At 35.7% G+C, this 20,507-nt stretch overlaps 3 protein-coding genes across 4 annotated transcripts in view; 2 read left to right on the forward strand and 1 right to left on the reverse strand.

Annotated features, from left to right (window-relative positions):
• Nucleotides 1-791: 791 nt before the first annotated feature.
• On the forward strand, nucleotides 792-2,329 carry LOC119080610 (L-galactose dehydrogenase-like). The gene is made up of 4 exons (XM_037189012.1): nucleotides 792-1,143; nucleotides 1,206-1,485; nucleotides 1,546-2,084; nucleotides 2,209-2,329. Exons 1-4 carry the CDS (start codon nucleotides 1,001-1,003, stop codon nucleotides 2,318-2,320), a joined length of 1,074 nt encoding a protein of 357 aa, XP_037044907.1. The 5' UTR covers nucleotides 792-1,000; the 3' UTR covers nucleotides 2,321-2,329.
• An 827-nt stretch (nucleotides 2,330-3,156) lies between these two features.
• On the forward strand, nucleotides 3,157-5,788 carry LOC119080611 (ATP-dependent DNA helicase Q5). Its single transcript, XM_037189013.1, has 4 exons — nucleotides 3,157-3,427; nucleotides 3,484-4,136; nucleotides 4,296-4,492; nucleotides 4,550-5,788. Exons 1-4 carry the CDS (start codon nucleotides 3,304-3,306, stop codon nucleotides 5,691-5,693), a joined length of 2,118 nt encoding a protein of 705 aa, XP_037044908.1. The 5' UTR covers nucleotides 3,157-3,303; the 3' UTR covers nucleotides 5,694-5,788.
• Nucleotides 5,789-5,795: 7 nt separating this feature from the next.
• Nucleotides 5,796-20,507, reverse strand: part of LOC119080613 (TWiK family of potassium channels protein 7) — a 28,849-nt gene continuing 14,137 nt past the window's right edge. Inside the window, exons 2-10 of one of the 2 annotated variants that reach the window (XM_037189016.1) lie at nucleotides 16,519-16,689; nucleotides 16,332-16,455; nucleotides 10,851-11,009; nucleotides 10,494-10,663; nucleotides 10,379-10,386; nucleotides 7,603-7,628; nucleotides 7,406-7,521; nucleotides 7,244-7,345; nucleotides 5,796-7,182 (exon numbers count right to left, since the gene is read on the reverse strand). In XM_037189016.1, the coding sequence (XP_037044911.1) occupies nucleotides 7,006-7,182; nucleotides 7,244-7,345; nucleotides 7,406-7,521; nucleotides 7,603-7,628; nucleotides 10,379-10,386; nucleotides 10,494-10,663; nucleotides 10,851-11,009; nucleotides 16,332-16,455; nucleotides 16,519-16,689 (1,053 nt within the window). In that variant the 3' untranslated portion in view covers nucleotides 5,796-7,005. Of the gene's footprint in view, nucleotides 7,183-7,243; nucleotides 7,346-7,405; nucleotides 7,522-7,602; nucleotides 7,629-10,373; nucleotides 10,387-10,493; nucleotides 10,664-10,850; nucleotides 11,010-16,331; nucleotides 16,456-16,518; nucleotides 16,690-20,507 lie in introns of both variants that reach the window. The other variant, XM_037189015.1, reaches the window with a different exon arrangement.

Consider the following 20,507-nt stretch of genomic DNA (forward strand, 5'->3'; position numbering starts at 1 on the left):
TCTTTCTCTCTCTGTGAATTTTTTACTGCGTCCTACCGTTTTGCATTTTTTTTTGTCGCTGTAAAGATTTGGATTCGGTATGCTGACGTATACAAAAGAACCTTCTGGAACTCTAAATAGCAAGATATTCAATTCAATTCAACGATCGAGTATCTGCAATTCTAGAGGTGTTGTAACTCCCATATCGTAGTCGAGATGTGATTTTACTTCAAGGAATGTCTTAAGAGTGATACATACATTAATACATTGTGTATTTAAGCAACCTTTGTTGTTTTAATTAGTGTTTTCTTCTGATGACCGCTTATGTACAATGAGAATCACCGAATTTACCACACGAACTAATCGAACATCTAAATGTAGCCATTTATTAACAAGGTATTCTATGCGGTAGTGGTTGTTCAATGTCTACAAACGGTATGCGGTATAAGTACTACAGAAAATGCACACTGACAAAAAAGTTTCGAAACACTCAGCTGTTACAGGTAACACAGCTGTAGCGCCCCATACAAAAAATACAGCTGCAGCAGATAATGTAGATTACCTGGAGACAAAATTACCTGTAACAGCTGAGTGTTTCGAAACTTTTTTGTCGGTGCATAACTTCACAAATGGTCTTAAGGCCAGTTCATCGTCATATACATCGCAAATGTGTGTAGAGTCATGAACTGGCCCTTAACGATATACACACACATGCAATTCATACGATTCATCACACAATCACTCGCTCACAAATATTTATGCCACCCTAATATACCGGCTATCTTATCGTACGAACAACAACTCTCATTTACATTGCTCGATAGTAATTGTCTTCCACTCCACTTCTAACTAACAATTTCATCACATTAAACAATCTTCGACTATATATACTCATGAACGAACTGTTTACGAATGTATCAGTCGCTTTTTGGTAACCAACCGCATCAGTTCATTGAATTATTATTCATTGATAAATCGGCTTCAACTACAGTCACAAGTGGCACAAGTATATAACATCACAATGAAGGAATTTCCACCTACTTTTATCGAAGGCTTTCACGATAAGGAGAGTGTGCAAAAAATGGAGTACGTCGAATTGGGGAAAACAGAGCTCTTGGTCTCAAAGATATCTATGGGAACTGCAACTCTTAGTCATTTTTATGGGTTTGTGATGTGCTTTATCCGATGCTTTTGCATATAATATTTGGGTGTTGATTTCCGTACAGTTCGGTAGATGAAGACGAAGCGATAAAAACGGTTCACGAAGCAATTAAAAAAGGTATTAATTTCATTGATACTGCGCCATGGTATGGACATAGAAAATCTGAGGAATTACTTGGCCGAGCATTGAAAGGTATCCCAAGGAAATCGTACTATATCGCGACTAAAGTTGGACGATACGAAGCCGACGTGGAAAATATGTTCGATTTCAGTGGCAAAAAGACTAGAGAAAGTGTCGAGAAAAGTTTGGAACTCTTAGGAATTGAATGTATCGATGTTATCCAGGTAAATTGTTCTCAACTGATTGTTTAGCACTTTCCACTTATTGTTCTTGTAATTTTGTAGATTCATGACATTGAATTCGCTCCGGACCTAGACATTTTGCTGCATGAAACCATTCCAACTTTAGAGGAGTTACGACGTGAGGGAAAAGTTAATTTCATCGGAGTAACGGGATATCCGTTAAATGTTTTAAACAATTCTGTATTAATGGCACCGGGACGATTTTCAACTGTGTTAACTTATGCGCGCTACACATTAATTGATCAATCATTGACTAGTTATTTGGAAACATTCCACGACAATAAACTCGGCATAATTTGTGCTGCCGGTCACAGTATGGGTCTATTAACAAACAGTGGACCTCAGAGCTGGCATCCGGCTTCGGACGAAATTAAAAGTGTTTGTAAAGAAGCGTCGGACGTTTGTAAGGAAAATGGCATCGAGCTTGGTAAACTGGCAATGCACTTTTTCATTAAATTGGATGGTGTGACTACATTTTTGGTTGGCATGCAGAATTCTCAGTTGCTGAATATGAATTTAGACGTTTACTATAACGGATTGACGGAGAAAGAGGAACAGATTTTGAATGATTTACAATTGAAGTGAGTATGGGTCGGTTAATAAGTTCCCACCATTTTCAAATTCGAACCGTAATCTTATGAAGGACTTGCTTAGCCACACAGACCCTAGTGTACATGAATAATCATAATTTTCTCTTCTTTCCAGTGTTTTCTCGAAACTAGAAGACAGTGAAGCAACACACTGGGAAGACGTTGAATTGGATAACTATTGGATGGAATATTGGGATAAAAAGAAGAAAAATAAAAATTCCTCTTGAAATATGAAATCCGAGTGTTTATATTTTGATGAGACTATAAAAGACGTATACGTCCCTGAAGTACTTTCTAAAAAAAACCTCTCAATTTCAAATCTCCGTTGGTAAATAATGTATAATATTTTCCAAGGGTGTGTTACGAAAACTCTCTTTTTGTAAGGGGAGAAAATAGGAAATTCCACCAAGAGCGAAAGTTTGCCGTCAGAGCGATGTGAGAGCTGCAATTCGTTCAAGGTGGAATTTCCTATTTCTTCCCGAGTTGAACACAACGTTTTTCATGCTTTTACGAGAGCCGATAGTAGAAATGTCAATTTTGAGGGGCGAAAGTAAAGCGAATAGTATGAAGCATGAAAAACTTAATACATCACGCGAAAATGAAATGTCCTTGTGATGTAAATAACTATTTCTCCATCTCGGAATTGATAAATCAATTGGAAAATGTTTAGTTTGTCCCCTCTCAACTAGTTATTTACGTATCTGTTGTGGACGGTATATTTTCGGCAATTTCGAGGGTTGTAGCCCGAACGATGTCAGCTTTTTCATGCTTTTTAGTGGACAAAAACGATTTTCCGCTGAAAAGCACTATGAACACCTCGAAAAAATTAGGACAAATTGCAAATCGAGCAAACTTCTTTATTTTGTTGGAATTTCCCATTTGGCCTTCTTGATGACAAAAAATAACTATCTCAAGGATTCGCTACAATAAAGAATTTTAGATTTGATATAAGAGGGACCGGAAGGACCTCGAGAAGGACTTCAAAAGTCTGTGACGATATAATACGTTGCGAACCCAACCATGTAGAAGTCATGTAAACCATACCCAACTAAGGTTGAACTGTCACATCTGTCACTGGCGGCATTTTTGTGTATTTGTTTCGTTGGCGGTTAGACATTTAAGAATTTCTCAGTTTTTGAGACGAAAAGTGGTGACAGTGTTATAATTCCGGATAGACAACAATCAGCATAGATTACTGTTGATTTGGACGATGAGTTCGTCAAGCAGCAAACACGAATCATCGAATTACATTCGTGAAAAACTGAAAAAGTATTTTCGACATTCAGACTTCAAAAGCACATTGCAAAAGGAGGCAATTAAGGCGATTTTAAAGCGTTAGACAGCTGTTATGCTGATCATGACTATTGAACTAATGACATTTTCATTTTAGGCAAACAAGATGTGTACGTATCAATGCCAACCGGTTCTGGCAAATCTCTGTGTTACCACTTACCAGGGATTATGCAAGAGAACAAGATAACAATTGTCTTCTCACCACTGCTCGCTCTCATCAAAGATCAAGTCGACCATTTAACAAAATTGAAAATTCGTGCTGAGTCAATCAATTCGAAAATGGGGGCGAAGGAAAGGTCAAACGTTTTAGCCGATTTAAAGAGTAAAAAACCGGAAACGCGATTCCTGTACATTACCCCTGAGCAAGCAGCCACAGAAACGTTTAAAGATTTGATGAGAGACCTGGTTAAATACGATAAAATCGCCTATGTAGCAGTCGATGAAGCGCATTGCGTCAGTCAATGGGGGCATGACTTTCGTCCGGACTATTTAAAACTGGGGAGACTACGCGTGGAGTATCCAAAAATACCATGGATTGCGCTGACTGCAACAGCTTCGAAAGATGTGGTGGTGGATATCTTTAAGAACTTAAGTTTGAAGGAGCCGGTCGCGAAGTTCAAGACTCCATGTTTTCGAAAGAATTTATTTTACGACGTGATCTTCAAAAATTCCATTCAAGATGATTTCATTCACCTGAAGCAGTTTGCGGAAAAATGTCTGAAGAGTTCAAAGGATGAGGATGCTAAGAGTGTGAGTTTAGTTCTTAAAATTCATAGACTTTTCGGGCAACTAATCGCGTCTAGTCCTTTAGAGCTCATTCACCATACTGATACTTCCTTATAGCTATCGTCATTCTGCAACCCTTGTCAATATTGTCTATTTTCTATCATCTATCTCTTGCCATTCCAGAATAAAAAATCCTGCGGAATTATTTACTGTCGTACAAGGGATCATGTTGAAATGGTTGCAAATGGTCTAACGAAGCAAGGAATAAAAACAGTTGCCTATCATGCCGGACTAAAAGACCTTGAACGGAAACAAGTTCAAGAGGATTGGATGAGTGGGAAATATCCAGTGATCAGCGCTACAGTGAGTTTTGGCATGGGGTATGCGGTTCTTTGATTTTGAATCAACTCGTTATTGAAATGACGATTGTTTTTTAGTGTCGACAAAGCTACCGTCCGTTTCGTCGTTCACTGGGATGTACCTCAAAATACAGCTGCCTATTATCAAGAATCTGGCCGTGCTGGGCGTGATGGTCATGAATCATTTTGTCGGATTTATTTTTGTCGGAACGAAGTCAAGTCGATCGACTATTTGCTGAAAATGGACTCGCAAAAAGATCCGAAAAATCAACGAGCGAAACGAGCGCAAAAGGACTTTGAAAAGATTGTCAATTATTGCGAAAGTATCAGTTGTCGTCATCAGCTCTTCTCCAAATATTTTAACGACGACGAAATGCCGAATTGCAAGAGACGCTGCGATGTGTGCAAAGATCGAAAGAAAGTCGAAAAGGCGGTAGAGGTATACCAGCAGTTATCGATGAATTATTATTCCGAAGCAGTGATGGCAGATTCTTCTGACATGTACGGCGGTGGTCGAATGGGACTTCGACAAAACGAAGAGAGTTACAGGGAAAGTGACAACGAATATGCTGGTCCATCACGTGAGGAAGTCGCCAAAAAAGCATCCACCAACTTCATCCGAGAACAATTGGCATTGAGGAAAAATTTAGCGGCAGCCAAAGAACTGGAAATGCAACCGTCAGCGGTAATGTCACGTTGCAAACATGCAATGTCGACCAGCAACAAGATTCCCGGCTTAACAACAAAAAAACGAGAATCCAACCTAACAATGATCGCCGATTTGCTGAAGAAAAATATCGAAATTTGCGCAGAAAAGAATGAAAATCCGACCAATTCCCTCAAGTATTGTGATTTCGAAGACATTGCGGCCGATGTGGAATATCGTTGCTTTACTCCGCACAAAGCAATTAGTTTATACAATCGATCGATAGCGAAAGAATACTGTGCGCTCAAGAAACACAACACGGATGGGATAATGATCGAAGCGTTAAAGAATCACATACCGAAAAAACGTAATGTTACCGGCGGATCATCGGAGTGTATAAAACGGAAATTGGACGAATTGGAAAGTAAGGAAACGAACGGTAACAGTTCGTCACCGAAACCAGTCAGTAGTAAATTAAGCGGACCGAAGCGAATGAAGAAAGATTCATTGGAACAAACGAAAATTAATTCGTTTTTTGTTGTCAAAAAAAGTGAGGGCGAAGATTGTGGAGCATAAAAGGATGTTTGCATGGACAATCGCTTAAAAGAAAACGGGTTGTAATAAGTAACAGTGTGTTCGATGAATAAATGGTAAGTGTTATAAAAAGTTCACCACTTCGTTTGAAAAATTATTTATTTCGTTCCCTCACATTTTTACAAAATAAGAGTGATGCCGGTTAAGATCCTAGAAAAAAGAAAAAAAATCCTAAACATTCAGAAACGATGCTTACTTAATATTAAAGTCGCAGCGGACGGTTACCAAAAATTTGATTCTCCAGCTTTGTAACCGTCTCAAACCAGATATCTACTGTACCCGTCCCGTCCGCGCTTTATCGTTACACGGTAAGATCGTCGTATAATGAAATTACGTATAGCCGAATTATGATATTCCGTACGGAGATGAGTGTCTGTATCAGTCAAGCGAAAGAGTCCTACTAATAATTGTTGGTTATTTTGTTAGTCGCTCAGAATTACTCCTGGTAGTCGAACCCTATGGTGTAGAACACATGTCACTACCTTGAATTAACCTGATCTTGTACATTTTTATTCATTACTGTGAAGTCCTGTACCAAAATTTCTTTCTATTTTGACTATATCTGGGTGACGATATCCCCAGGTATCTAGAATACACACCCAGAATAAGATTGGCGCCATAAATTTCGGGTTCATTCAGTTCAGGCAGTACCATTGAATTCGGATGATGGTGAAGATCAGGTCCAGATAATCCAAAACTCGATCAAGTCGACCTGATAATGAGTCAAGCAATATATTGGTATCACTTGTTTACCTGTCATGTTTTTCGAGTTGAAGGTAGAATCTCAAATTTAGAACACCAGAAGTTTTTTGTCTTGGCCTAGATTAGGTTAGACTAGAGAAGCAGGAATCCAGATCAAAGATCATTTGGTCTTGGACATTGTAAAAAGTAGCAATTTTTTTGACTAACTTTGCTTGTCTTCGAACTTTTAGATCTACAAAATGAATGAACACTTTCGCCGACTTTCTCTAAATGGTAGTCTTGGTAGATCAGCTTTAAACAAAAGAATCTGATTATATCGTCAAACGGTCGCCTTTGTAAAAGGTTAATACTCGTGTCGTTTCTCCTATGACCTCACCTCACAGACTGGACGTTGCCTCCGCTTACATTCATTTGTACATAGCGTCAGAGGCTTCCTACGACTGATTTTTGCTTCCCTAAATTTATCGTTGACTTAAAAAATATTAAATTTTCCTAAACATTTGAACTTTACGACTAAACATTAGAACATTTCTCGCAGATGATTCGTGTTAATTAAGTCAAATTCAATGAAAATGCATTATCACATCATCCCCTACACCGATGATTCGTAAATAATAATTTGCATCACTTTGGGTGGTTCTTTCGTTATGGCTGCCTCTTTCACTTCTTGTAAAAATGCATTCGTTAGTGCGGCCAGTGCTGCAATTTCTTGTTCATGTTGCTTCTTATCCCTCGACGATGTTCCGTTCCGACGATGTGGCATCGAGACCTTATTTGACGACAAAATCAATTAATTTTCGTTAATCTTCTTTGTATTCCACTAAAACTACCGTTAAAACTCGTCTCAAATCATTCTGTAAGGCACCAACATCAATACCGCCACCACTAAGCTGCATTCGTCGTAATGTGTCGGCAAATGGTCCAGTCATAGCCTAAATAAAAAATGTTCCATCACATTTACCATTTAATCAATTAATAATTTAAATTTTTACTTGAAGCTTTTGCCAACTTTGTGCATATTGACGACGAACCAATTCAATGATTGTAGATGTTAAAGCGAGTCCGACCAGGATGTACAATGTACACCATAGCATGTACTCTGGTTTTTCTAAATAAGTTAATATAAAAGGATGTTGAGTCGATTGTTTTTAAGATTTTGGAGCATTTTCCGAGAGAAGTTTGAACTTACGTGGTACTAGATCTCCGAAACCTATTCTAGACCGCAACAAGTGGTGATAGGTTACATGAAAAGAAAATGAAAATTATTTGTTAATACGCTCGTTGTGGACAGAAGGGTAAAAAAGAAGGGTTTTCTAATTACTTTGAATCTTTTATAAAAGTGGCTCCTAGTTATCACTTATCTCATATTATGTGTATGGATTATTGAGTCACTTGAAAGTGTTCGTTCTTATAATTCTGAATTCTAAAATGACAGATTTTTTATAAGGAAAATGTCACTTTGTGAGTCTTTCTGAAACCCTCATTACCCGTCCAAATCGATAATAATCAATCGAAGAAACATACATAAATAACTATTACATGCAAAGGGACGAAAACTCGAGAAATATGTTGGGCTCTGAAGCATGTAAATATCATTTTTACGTTTGGTTGACGTCTGGTTCTCTATTTGCATCATAATAACTTGATTGCGTATATCATGTCCGGAGCGATAGCGGAGGACTTGACGCAGTCTAACTTCCAAAAAAAGAACGAAGAAATTTTTTTGAGACGCGGCAACTATATATAGGCGAGAATTTAAGATTCTTTCCTTTAGCCTGTATCACCACAAATCCTATTCTATCTTATTCGCGCTTCAAATACGAGCAAAACGAGCTATCACTCGACTATGTAACTTTAAAATTGCCGGAGATACATCGTTTTGAAGTTGGTCATTTTGATAGAAAATGCACCAAATTAACGTTTTCCAAACAATCAAAATCTTTCAACTTACTCTGTATGTTTCTATCTATCTGTCTATCTATCTGTCTATCTATCGACGGTCGATCTCGGAAACTAGTCAGCCAATCTCCATGAAATTTTGCAGGAACCTCAGGGTGGGCATAAAAATGAAAATGTGATACGCCATTACCCCAGGAAAAACCAGAATTTTGTTTTATTGACCTCGAAGTGGTTTCTGAGTGTGGTTTTCGAGGGTCGGGAACGCGTTTTCGGGTGTAGCTTAGCTGTATTGAAACCTACAGAGGCGTGCGACCCATCAAATGAAAGGTATTCGTAACACGATTCGAACAAAAAAATAATTAAAAAAATCGGGGCAGATTCGTTTGAGCTAGAGTGATTAGAGTGACCAAATTTTGAGCTACTCGAGCGTAGGATGAAAGGACTAATATTTTTTTTGGTTATGAGAGATAGAGAATTACTTTCTTCGGCAAAGTCTCAGAGTTTTACGAGTAGAACAGAGGGGCATATGTGAAAAATGTCGAAAGTTGGAAATGGGTGGGTCAATTGGGGTTTTGGAGATATTTCTTGAATGGTGGCAGATAGAGAATTACTTTCGTCAAATTTTCAAATTTCGTCAAATTTTCAAATTTCGTCAAATTTTCGAATTTCGTCAAATTTTCGAATTTCGTCAAATTTCGTCAAATTTTCCAATTTCATCAAATTTTCAAATTTCGTCAAATTTCGACCAATTTTCGAATTTCGTCAAATTTTCAAATTTCGTTAAATTTTCAAATTTCGTCAAATTTTCAAATTTCGTCAAATTTTCGAATTTCGTCAAATTTTCGAATTTCGTCAAATTTCGTCAAATTTTCGAATTTCGTCAAATTTTCAAATTTCGTCAAATTTTCGATTTTCGTAAAATTTTTGAATTAAAACTGTAAACTGTTATAAAAAGCAGTGTTGACTACACTTCTAAAACGACTGACATCCCAACAAAAATCTCTTCGAGAAAAGTGTGACGCAGTCTTTGAAATACAATTTCTAAAATGAATGATATCGCTAGAGTTGACGCTTTCAGCTTCGTTACGCAAAAATTAAATTTTACACCCAATTTTAGTTCAAACAAGCTGGCTTAGTTTTTCTCATCATCTGCCAAATAATTTTTACCAAAAAAAAATTTGACTGGAAACAACCAAAATTTTACCAAAAAAATCTGCGTCGCATGCGGCAGATAAATTTTCTTGCTGATCTGTTCCTGAACATTTGCCACTTTGCGACGCAGATTTTTTTGGTAAAATTTTGGTTGTTTCCAGTCAAATTTTTTTTTGGTAAAAATTATTTGGCAGATGATGAGAAAAACTAAGCCAGCTTGTTTGAACTAAAATTGGGTGTAAAATTTAATTTTTGCGTAACGAAGCTGAAAGCGTCAACTCTAGCGATATCATTCATTTTAGAAATTGTATTTCAAAGACTGCGTCACACTTTTCTCGAAGAGATTTTTGTTGGGATTTAGCTTATACCAGTACATTTTATCGCACATTTTGCATTCAAGTACCAACTTGAATATAATTGATTTTTTGCTTCGGATGATAACTACTAAACTTGAAAAGGCTGGTTCATACGACTGCCTCTCATTTGAATAATTGGTGGGTCTAAACTTGCCGCATATTGTAAGGTTTATTCGATTTACAACAGATCATCTAGTCCAGCAATTTCGAATCACGTAAATTTTCTCTCAAAATTGAATTATGTATATTTGTACAAATATCTATTTGTTGTGAACCTTGTGAAGTTAAAAACGCAAGAATATTTTTCATTGTTGCATCTGTAAATTCCCATACTTGCACTGGTATATGGTTTCATTAATCATTATTCTCATGAATATGAAAAAACACATCCCAAGAAAATAAACATTTCAGTGTTAAAGATTAGTATGAAAATTGCTGTGCTGTGATCGACAGAACCTGGTGCGTTTTCAGCTTCAAATGATAACGGCCTAGTAAGACCAAAGTTCTCTTACACCAACTATACTGTGATTTACTCATCTCAAATAAAACATACCTATTGTCGTCATCTGCACGAAATAGTAGATGTTGTCAATGCAAATTTGAAATGAAAGACAAAAAGAAAACATTTATGAGAGCTGTTCACATAGGCAATAAAATTGAGTGATAAAGTTACCGTAATAAAACAAAAATAGTATCCATCGGCAAAGGTCCAGCTTTCCTCAAATACCAGCAATAATCCAGCACCTACTGCCAAATACAATAGAAGAAACAAAACAGCGGCCAATGCATACAACCACTTTCGATCGGATATAATGGAAGACGGTGACTGTGCTCGACAGCATCCTTAATTGAATATAACCGAAATGTACATAATACAGCACATAAACCCAATATCCTCAATTAAATTTTTATGTTCATCAAGTTTATGTGGCAACAATATTAATCAGAACGGGTTCGTGAACGACGCGTCGCTCCACTATACTATCGCAATAAAATTACCCGGAATGATGTAAGTGATAGAAAAACTTACTTGTTAATGATGGCATATTTTTGCCCAGCGTTGATACAGCCGTTGCGAATATACGGCCTAAATCTGCTATTACAGTCAACGTTAATGGAATACCAATTAGAGCGAAAAACATGCAAAATGTTCGACCACCGGGTGTTACTGGGACAATGTTACCATAGCCTGAAATGAGAATTCTTTATTTGCAAACTTTTTTTTGTTAGTTATTTTCGTATTCCTCGAACGTATAAATTTGATATGATACAGCGACGCGACGCGACGATGAGATGGATAAATTATTTGTGCTTAAATGTTTTGTGATTGGAAGATGCGTGGGGAACAACAGAACAGACAACCCCAATGGTATCAATTCTAGAGGTAAAATTAGTATTTTTATGAATTTGCGGTAGTTACGGAAATTGACATTTTTGAAATGGTGTAGTGGACTCGACAGTATAATCATAAACGAACATTAACCTGTCACATACGTCTATTCATCTGTTATCAATAACGAAGACAAAAATAATGACCATATTACCCATCCTTTATACAGTACGCATGTTAAAAAAATTGAAGTACAAGATTTGAAATCAACCGATAGTATTGTACCCTCAGCAAGTAAAATCCATTACATAATTCGGGATAAAAATGAAAAGTTTCGTTTTCGTGTGTTCACTGACCCCGGCTACGCCTCGGGTCAACAAAATTCGAACGAAAACTCCTTTTTTCATCTTCTTATCCCTAGTCATGTAATAGTTATTTACATAACAAGGGATAAAAAGTTGAAAAGTAGAGTTTTCGTGTGAATTTCCGTGTCGAGACTTTTCACTTTTTTCCCAAGTTATGTAATATACTATTACATGATTTTGATACCTAAACTAATTTTTTTGTTTTCCCTATAAGTAATAAGCCACTTTCGAATCTAGGGGAAAAAAACAGAAAAATACTATTGATCCATGGAAGTGATCGACCCGATAATAATACTGGTCATATGCTTGCCGTCTGTAACAGGTTAATCAAATAATATTGTGCGAAAGATTCGCGTAGAAAGATTTCTCTTCAAAGAAAAGTTGTAAGAAGAGAGAAAATCGCAATTTTAATGTCACGTAATTTTACCTTACTCCTTCAAGCACATAAAGAAACGTTATTCGAACGATAGATGCTAAATTGAAGAATGCATCTGTTACTGTTTTAGCCGATTACAGACTATTTTCATACACAATTCACTATGTTGTTATTCGATGTTTTTCTGTGGAAAGGCTAGCATAAAGTGTAATGTAAAAGAAAAACAGAACGTGACTGTTTTCGCATATTTAAAAGATTAAATTATTCCAGAATAGCATCACATCACTCGCTTTAAAATTTATTTGCCAGCATTGTTATTTGGGATTCGAAAATTAGTTTAAGAAAAATATTGTTCAACCCAAGTAATTAAACATCTTCGCTAGAAGGCAAAATTTTAAGTAAATGAGTCAATTTCGTTTTTTTACTTTTATTGTAGATATACTACAGCAGTCACGTTCCGTTTTATTAACATTTCTCTTTAGTTCGAAATTTCTTTTGAAGTATCAGACAGAAAAATAATCAGCAAAAACGAGCCATCAGAACAGTCGGAGCGTTTGCTGCGACTGAGCCCCGTACAAACCCGTATATCTATTGCGTACGTGACCCTAGTGCGTCTGTCACCCTACTTTGACCGTAAGCCTATGCGCCGGTTAAAGTAGTTAAAGTAAAATTATTATGTAATGTGTACATCTTAGAAATTGCGCATAGCGCAATTACGAAGCCCCGTACGACGTTCCTTTCAAATAAAACAAAACTTTCAAATAGCACTAAAATTTTAATTTATTGAGTATAAATACACATAGGCCTAGTATCGGCCTCAGTCCGAGGATCCAAATTTTTTTTTTTTCAACTACATTCTATTCGGCCTTTGATTACCTTCCAAATGAAACAAAAAATACGAAAAACGTATGAAATTTGCTCGAGTTATATGTAAAATACACATAGGGCCCTAGTAGCGGCCTTAGTCCGAGGACCCAAATTTAATTTTTTTTCAACAACATTCTATTCGGCCTTTGATTACCTTCCAAATGAAACAAAAAATACGAAAAACGGATGAAATTTGCTCGAGTTATATGTAAAATATACATAGGGCCCTAGTAACGGCCTTAGTCCAAGGACCCAAATTTAATTTTTTTTTTCAACAACATTCTATTCGGTGTTCGATTATCTTTCAAATGAAACAAAAATTACGAAAAACGGATGAAATTTACTCGAGTTGTATGTAAAATACACATAGGGCCCTAGTAGCGTCCTTAGTCCGAGGACCCAAATTTAATTTTTTTTCAACAACATTCTATTCGGCCTTTGATTACCTTCCAAATGACACAAAAATTACGAAAAACGAATGAAATTTACTCGAGTTCAATGTAAAATACACATAGGGCCCTAATAGTGGCCTTAGTCCAAGGACCCAAATTTAATTTTTTTTCAACAACTTTCTATTCGGCGTTCGATTACCTTCCAAATGACACAAAAATTACGAAAAACGAATGAAATTTACTCGAGTTCTATGTAAAATACACATAGGGCCCTAGTAGTGGCCTTAGTCCAAGGACCCAAATTTAATTTTTTTTTCAACAACTTTCTATTCGGCGTTCGATTACCTTCCAAATGACACAAAAATTACGAAAAACGAATGAAATTTACTCGAGTTGTATGTAAAATACACATAGGGCCCTAGTAGCGGCCTTAGTCCGAGGACCCAAATTTAATTTTTTTTTCAACAACATTCTATTCGGCCTTTGATTACCTTCCAAATGAAACAAAAATTACGAAAAACGGATGAAATTTGCTCGAGTTATATGTAAAATACACATAGGGCCCTAGTAGCGGCCTTAGTCCAAGGACCCAAATTTAATTTTTTTTCAACAACATTCTATTCGGTGTTCGATTACCTTCCAAATGAAACAAAAATTACGAAAAACGAATGAAATTTACTCGAGTTATATGTAAAATACACATAGGGCCCTAGTAGCTTTTCACTTCTAAGGCCCTAACTCACGGTCCACTCACCCGATTTTAAAAAACTTTTTTTTCCTGGATTGGTATTGACAATACCTATCATTTGCCGTGTCATTTACATTTCCATCGTTTATTTTGCCATAAATATCACCAAAAGACCTTAAATCACTTAGGTGGCCCTAACTCACGAAGGGCCGACCCGAATATGCCCATCTTCGAACTTAGCCTCACTATTTTGACTATCTTTCAGGGAAAAAAAATTTTTTGAAATCGGATTTGATTTACTCAAGATATCGACGTGACGGACAGACGGACAGACGGACAGACGGACAGACGGACAGACGGCCCAAATTTTTATTGCGGATTCGTCATCTATGAACATAGGCAAACACTTTGCCCTTACCGTCTGCTTCGAATTCCATCAATTACACACGGCATCGTAATCCTATAAGCCCCTTCGTACTTCGTACGGGGCTAAAAATATTTCCAGACTGCAGGAGAGACCCGTACGAAGATAGATATTGTTGCACTAGAAACATAGAAGAGCGGTATAAAGAGATTCAATGTCTCCGGAAAATGATTCAATATCTTTCATTGCTTCAGTTGCTTGAAACGCAGTGCAAAAATATGTAATGGACTTTTCATGCGATACATTTTGAGGTAGTCGAAGACATAACCATTTTAGACAGAGGGTGCACACACTGTTTTATCTGCCGGGAACAGTGTTGCACTAAGGGGATTTTTCCAAATTAATTTATTTCAAACGTAAGGTTATCAGTATTGCAATGACTTTCAATTGGAACCCTACTATTTTAGTGAATGTCTTCTTTGTGGTTCGTATGTAGTCAACGAAATCTAAGAACATGCAAAAGAACTCAATTTCCGTAGTCCAAAATTCTCATATAAATCAGTTTTTCATTTTGGTATAATGCCACTCCATAACGGACGTTCCACACAAAATGAGGGGTTAAATGACAATTAATAAAATCTGTTTCTTTGCCAGTTCTTGTAGTAATTGGTGCACTGGCGTAATACTTGATTATTGACATAATGAGGGAAATCATCGATATTTGCCGAGGGAAACCATAAATTCCTCTGTCAATTTCAAATAATTTCTGTTTATAAGAGCTAGGACAATAAAAATCTTGGGAAACATCGCAATAAAGTTGTGTATGCGTACAACTCGGGATGAAAGTTAAAATTCAGGTTTACGTGTGACCCTGATTATTGACCTCAGATCAACAAAATTCACACGTAGACTAGTAGACTTATCCACATTTTATCCCTAGATGTAAATAACTGAAGCAGATCCAACATACTTCACAATGTTCACATATCAGCATCCAGGAGAAATGAACTAATAAAATGCCATGGGGAGAATTCCATAAGGTTTTTCATGAAAATATTCGCGATTCAATTTTGCTAAGTGTTATATGAAATATAATACGTGACTCCGGTGGGGTATGACCACTTCTGTGTACCATTTTTGGTTTTGTTTCTACTTGTATTATCAACTCTTCGGAAATGAGAAATAAAGTTACTTGCAGTGAGATTCCTAATATCATTTAAATGAATAAATTAGAACATAATTTTGATAAGTCCCTAAGATGTCCGTCGAAACAGTTTACATCTACTTTAACACTGACAAATAATTAGTCACCTATATACAAAACAGTTGTATGCCCTCTTATTCGTTCCTGTTCGGCATATTAAATGAGAATATTATTCTTTCAACAGGTTAAAACTCTCACTTTCTGGGCGTCTCTTTTTTTCATTAATAATATATTAGGGTATAGTCGAAATGGTACAGTCAACACAACATTTGTCTTTCACCTTCATCCACTTGTTTTACACGTGTTATTTAAATGAATTACCCAATTCGTCTTTTTTTTTGTGAACGTTGCAAAGGAACACCAGAACACATTGACATTTAAATTTTTAGCATTTTCACACAAAAGCCTTCCAACCTTTTTGTTTTGTTTTTCTTCTTTTTATTCGTCATACGATAAAACGCAGCAATTGACACCCTTCCTAAACAGCCCCAAAATATAATCATATAACGTATCTATTTGAATAGATGAAGTGATAAGGCGTTAAAAGGTGCGATGTGTATATCCCTAAAAGAAGTACACTCACCACGTCGTCAATGGCACTATTTTTGGGATGTGTTATTTGGTTCGAACGCATGTAAAGCGCGGTGGTGTTCTTATATGTTTACAAAAATTGTGGATAGAGAAAATCTATTTCTGCAACCGCGGTAATACAATAAAAGAAAATTGTTTTTGTTGATGGGTTTGAGGAATGAGAGAATAAATATTTATGTTACTGATGCGGTTCAATAAAAGCTCTGAAAATGTCCAACCAGATAAGATTGTAATTAATACGATTGAAAGGGGATCGCATGGATGGTTGGACACAAATCGGTATTATCGGAACTGAAAGCAAAAAGAAAAACTACTCAACCAATTTCTGCATTACCTATTGTGGTTAACACTGTCGAAGAAAAAAAGATGGCCTGGGCAAAGCTCCATTTCTTAAATTTCACAGTAAAGTTCTCTGCTAAGGATAGTTTTAGACCACCTTCGACAGCACGCTGTGAAACCTGGAACGGAATGAGTACAATTCTACGTGTGATTACCATGACAAAATTCGAAAAAAAAATTACCTCTTCGTACTTTTGCAGCTCAGTGGAAACGTATTCATCTAAATTATCTAATAGAAATATGTCGGTGCTATTCGTAATGGATAATATGAATTGATTTCGTTTTAATTTGACTTCGTTTTGAAGCGACTCAGTGAGATTTTCTTCGTGTGGCCGTTCCAATTGTTGAAAAATCTGCAAAAAAAAGAAATCATGTGTTTGGGATTACATCAAACATATATGGGTTTCTGGAAGGTGAGTGATTAGCTTTATAGCTTCTAAAAATTAACCACTCCATCCATTTAAGTCTAGCCAAGGGAAATTTTAGTATCATAAGAGGACATTTAAATATTGCGCACGCACCGTAAGGGGTAACGGTTTTTTTTCGAAAATCGTGCAGAAGCATGCGTTAGTTTTGCAATTCAGATAGTATTTCATTGATGCGATTAAACTGAAGTATAGACCACAAGTGCAATTGCAAAAAACCAATTTGTTTTGAACCGACACGGACAAAATGAGTCTTATAATGCTATAGAACGAACAAAGAAACATACGATTCGATTTCGTCAAGATCTGACATCTTTAGTCCATCGTTCGATTGTTTCGGTATATGAGCTGGCAAACTGGAAGGAATCAGATCACAGTCAAGAACACTTATATTCTAATTCAAGCCGTTTAACTTGATTATAAAATTTCCAATCCCCATCGTATATCTTCATATCCATAAAGGATATAAAGCAAGAGAAAATCACAAACAATAACAGTCAACCTAGCCATCAACTTTGTAGCCGATGTGGAAGACATCACTGATCTTGATCAGGAATATTTCTGTCATGTGAATTTAAGAATTCTTAAATTAATTGGAAAGCTGCATTTGCATAGTGCGGTTTCCTTGTTCTTTCAGAGCTTATTTCTAGATGTGCTGCTAGGTAATCAATCTGTCCATACTCTACGAACAAGTCACTACTTCACATTCATTCGCGGTCGTCATATTTATTTGTGATTGCACCGTGTACAGTTCGAAGTTCCATGAGATGCCAAAGTAAATATATAAACAAATAAAAAAGTATTCTAACAGACTGGGAAAACCATTTTTACTATACACACATTCAGTTTTGGAAAGCATTCATATTGATGTTTATTTAAACTTCAATATAACGTGCACTTTGTATATTTAATGATGTGAGAATAAATTAATTACGCCTCCAGTTGAGCGTGAAGATTTATCAACAATTAAAAATTTTCTCGTAGTGGTCGTAGTGTACCGAAAAATGTAAATGGAAAGTAAAATCTTTAAAATAAATACAAATAAATAAGCGATTTGCTTTCGATCAGTTTAAGTTTTAAGCGAAGAATTTTTATGTGAAAAATAAACGAATAAGTGTGCGTTGAATCGAAAGTGAATCGCAGCGTTATAAAAGATCTTTAGAATCCAGCAGCGAATGTCCAAATCACAGCAAGAAGCAGACAGGAAAAGGATAATAATAAACAAGGTAATGTGCTGTTGATTGGTATTTAAAGTGTCCTGTGATGCTTTGTGAATTGATTGATGTTGATGGACACATACACTCAAAATACGAATGAGGAAAAAGAAATCATAATCAATTAGAGGCGCCATTACATATATATGGCAGATTTAACACCATAACCGGCAGATTGGGTATCACAAATAATATTGCGCCGAACAAACTTGAAACAGAGCCCTGAAACAAATATTGATAAATGAAGAAAAGCTTTATTGTATACGAACCGTATCGAAAAATTTGGGAAATGTTATGAATAGCAAATTGTTTTAGATAAATCTTTTCTCTCGTTTTTATATCGCTAATAATAATCGTAAATAACTCATTTCATAATAAAACCTCACAATCGATGACTTAGTGAAAGCGGTCTATTAAGTACTATATCGAGAACATTCTGGTGTTGTTTCAATGAGATGAAGAGCTGCTATTAGGAAGTAACAAATTCAGTTGGTTCATTTATAAATCCTTTTCATATATATCCAATCAAATTTTCCTCCTATAAAGACAGTATTTGCTTACCGGAAGTTTGTTACATAGTCTAGACCCTTCATTTATTCAGGCATTTATTAAGACCCTTGTCAACAAAGAACTGGTAAAAAATAAAGGTTTTTCATCAATGAGAGTCTCAAAAAATGAATTTTTAATTTAAGCAAATTTGTTAGTATTAAAGAAAAATCGACGAAAATAGGACCTAAAAGCCTTTAAAGCAGAGGAAAAGTGCTAATGTGGTGTTGATGATGTGAAACTATATAATGACATTCCCAGTGAGGGTAGGTGTGGAAATTTAAAAAACTTGAAAAATTATTGTTTAGAATTTGTTAAAAGAAATGATGAAAATGTGGTGTCGTGTTAAATATTACATTATTTGATGTAAATAGATTTTATAGCTAATAAAGCAAACTAAACAAAACCAAACTTAAAAAGTCCCAACTACAATGACAAGACAAGTAAACTACTTAAACGGCGAATGTTGAACCATTTTATCTTAAATCTAAATTTATTAACGATAATGTCATGTTTTCCCTCATTCAATGGCTTATCTAAAATCACATAGGGTAACATGTGCCCGGACATATATGCGTAGTCGGACACCTATATTGTGAAAGATATAAACGTTTTGAAATAAAAGAACAATAGCTGTACATGTCCGGAGACTGGTATGCCCACCCTATACCATCTTATGCTCAAGGGAGCTTTTTCAATTTAGTTTTCAAAGTGATTTTGAGCGAAAATTTGTTCAAAACAATTTTTCTTCCACAGTACTTAAACCAAAAGCTTAATAAATTTACGATTCTAAAAAGAAGATGAAACGGATTGAAGATTTATTTACACGGTCTCATAATCGCTAGTTTTATATATCCCGTAAACAATTACTTGCTCCCCCATCAGTTAAGCGATTGTAATAAAAAAAAATTATTCGGCAATAATATACCCCTCTTTCATTTCCATCATAACTAAGGTACTTGCTAAAAAGAAGTCAATAAATTATACCACATTATTACGAAGAATGGAAGTTTAGACAGAGTCAAAAGTTTATTCATTCATATTTTTTTGTGTGAATAAATTAGGAATTATGAGATATGTGCGCCGGCAACTAACAATAAATTGTTACAAATTTGAAGAAAATGTTTTTCTTTTCGAAACATTTTAAAAGAATACCAAATGAGACCAAATATTTCCTGATTGTCCTTCGTAATGGTCTAATGGAATTTAATAATCTCAGAAGATTCGGCACTCTAGGAGCGAGGAGATTTTTTTTAAGGGGTGGTTTATGAGATTGATTCTACTTTTACAGGCGGTTATTTCATCTGTTATCGCAGAAGACGGCAAAATTAGCGAAACTGAGGCAATAATAGATTTTCCATCCACCTGTTCAAAAAGCTATAGTAAGTAAACGACATGTTTACTGTATTTGGAATTGTTGTGGTTTGTACATGATTCCACAAAAAAATTGTTAAACAAATGAAAATGTAGATTTTTGCAATTATTTACAACGATTTAACGATTTAAAAACAGATTTACTATTCTTGTTGCGAGCGAGTGCCGAACCAAAATTGAGAAATAAAAAATCTAGATTTTCATTTATTCAACGAAATTCTTTTCAAATCATTTACAAACCACAACAACTTCCAAATTAGAAAACATATCAAATTACCATTTTCTCTCCTTCTAAGATCAATTTGTGAAAATCTGTGAAAATTTATGTAAGAAAATGTCATCTCCAAAGAAAAGGATTGGGTTATGGCTTTCCTTATTATCAACCCTCTGGCTATCGCGACACACATTTCTAAAAAGACTAGACACTCAAATACACAACTTTCACAGTTATACTAAATAAAACTGAAGGACAAAGTATTTAACACGACTGGTAAATAATGTTATTCGTCATCCCATTCCCTACAAACATTTTTTGATGTGCTGCGGAATACATCAATAATAAATGAGCATTATTTCAATAATAACACATTTCTTTTGCTTTGCGAAACCCAT

Source organism: Bradysia coprophila, unplaced genomic scaffold (genome assembly GCF_014529535.1).
Source record: "Bradysia coprophila strain Holo2 unplaced genomic scaffold, BU_Bcop_v1 contig_350, whole genome shotgun sequence".
Taxonomy (NCBI): domain Eukaryota; kingdom Metazoa; phylum Arthropoda; class Insecta; order Diptera; family Sciaridae; genus Bradysia; species Bradysia coprophila.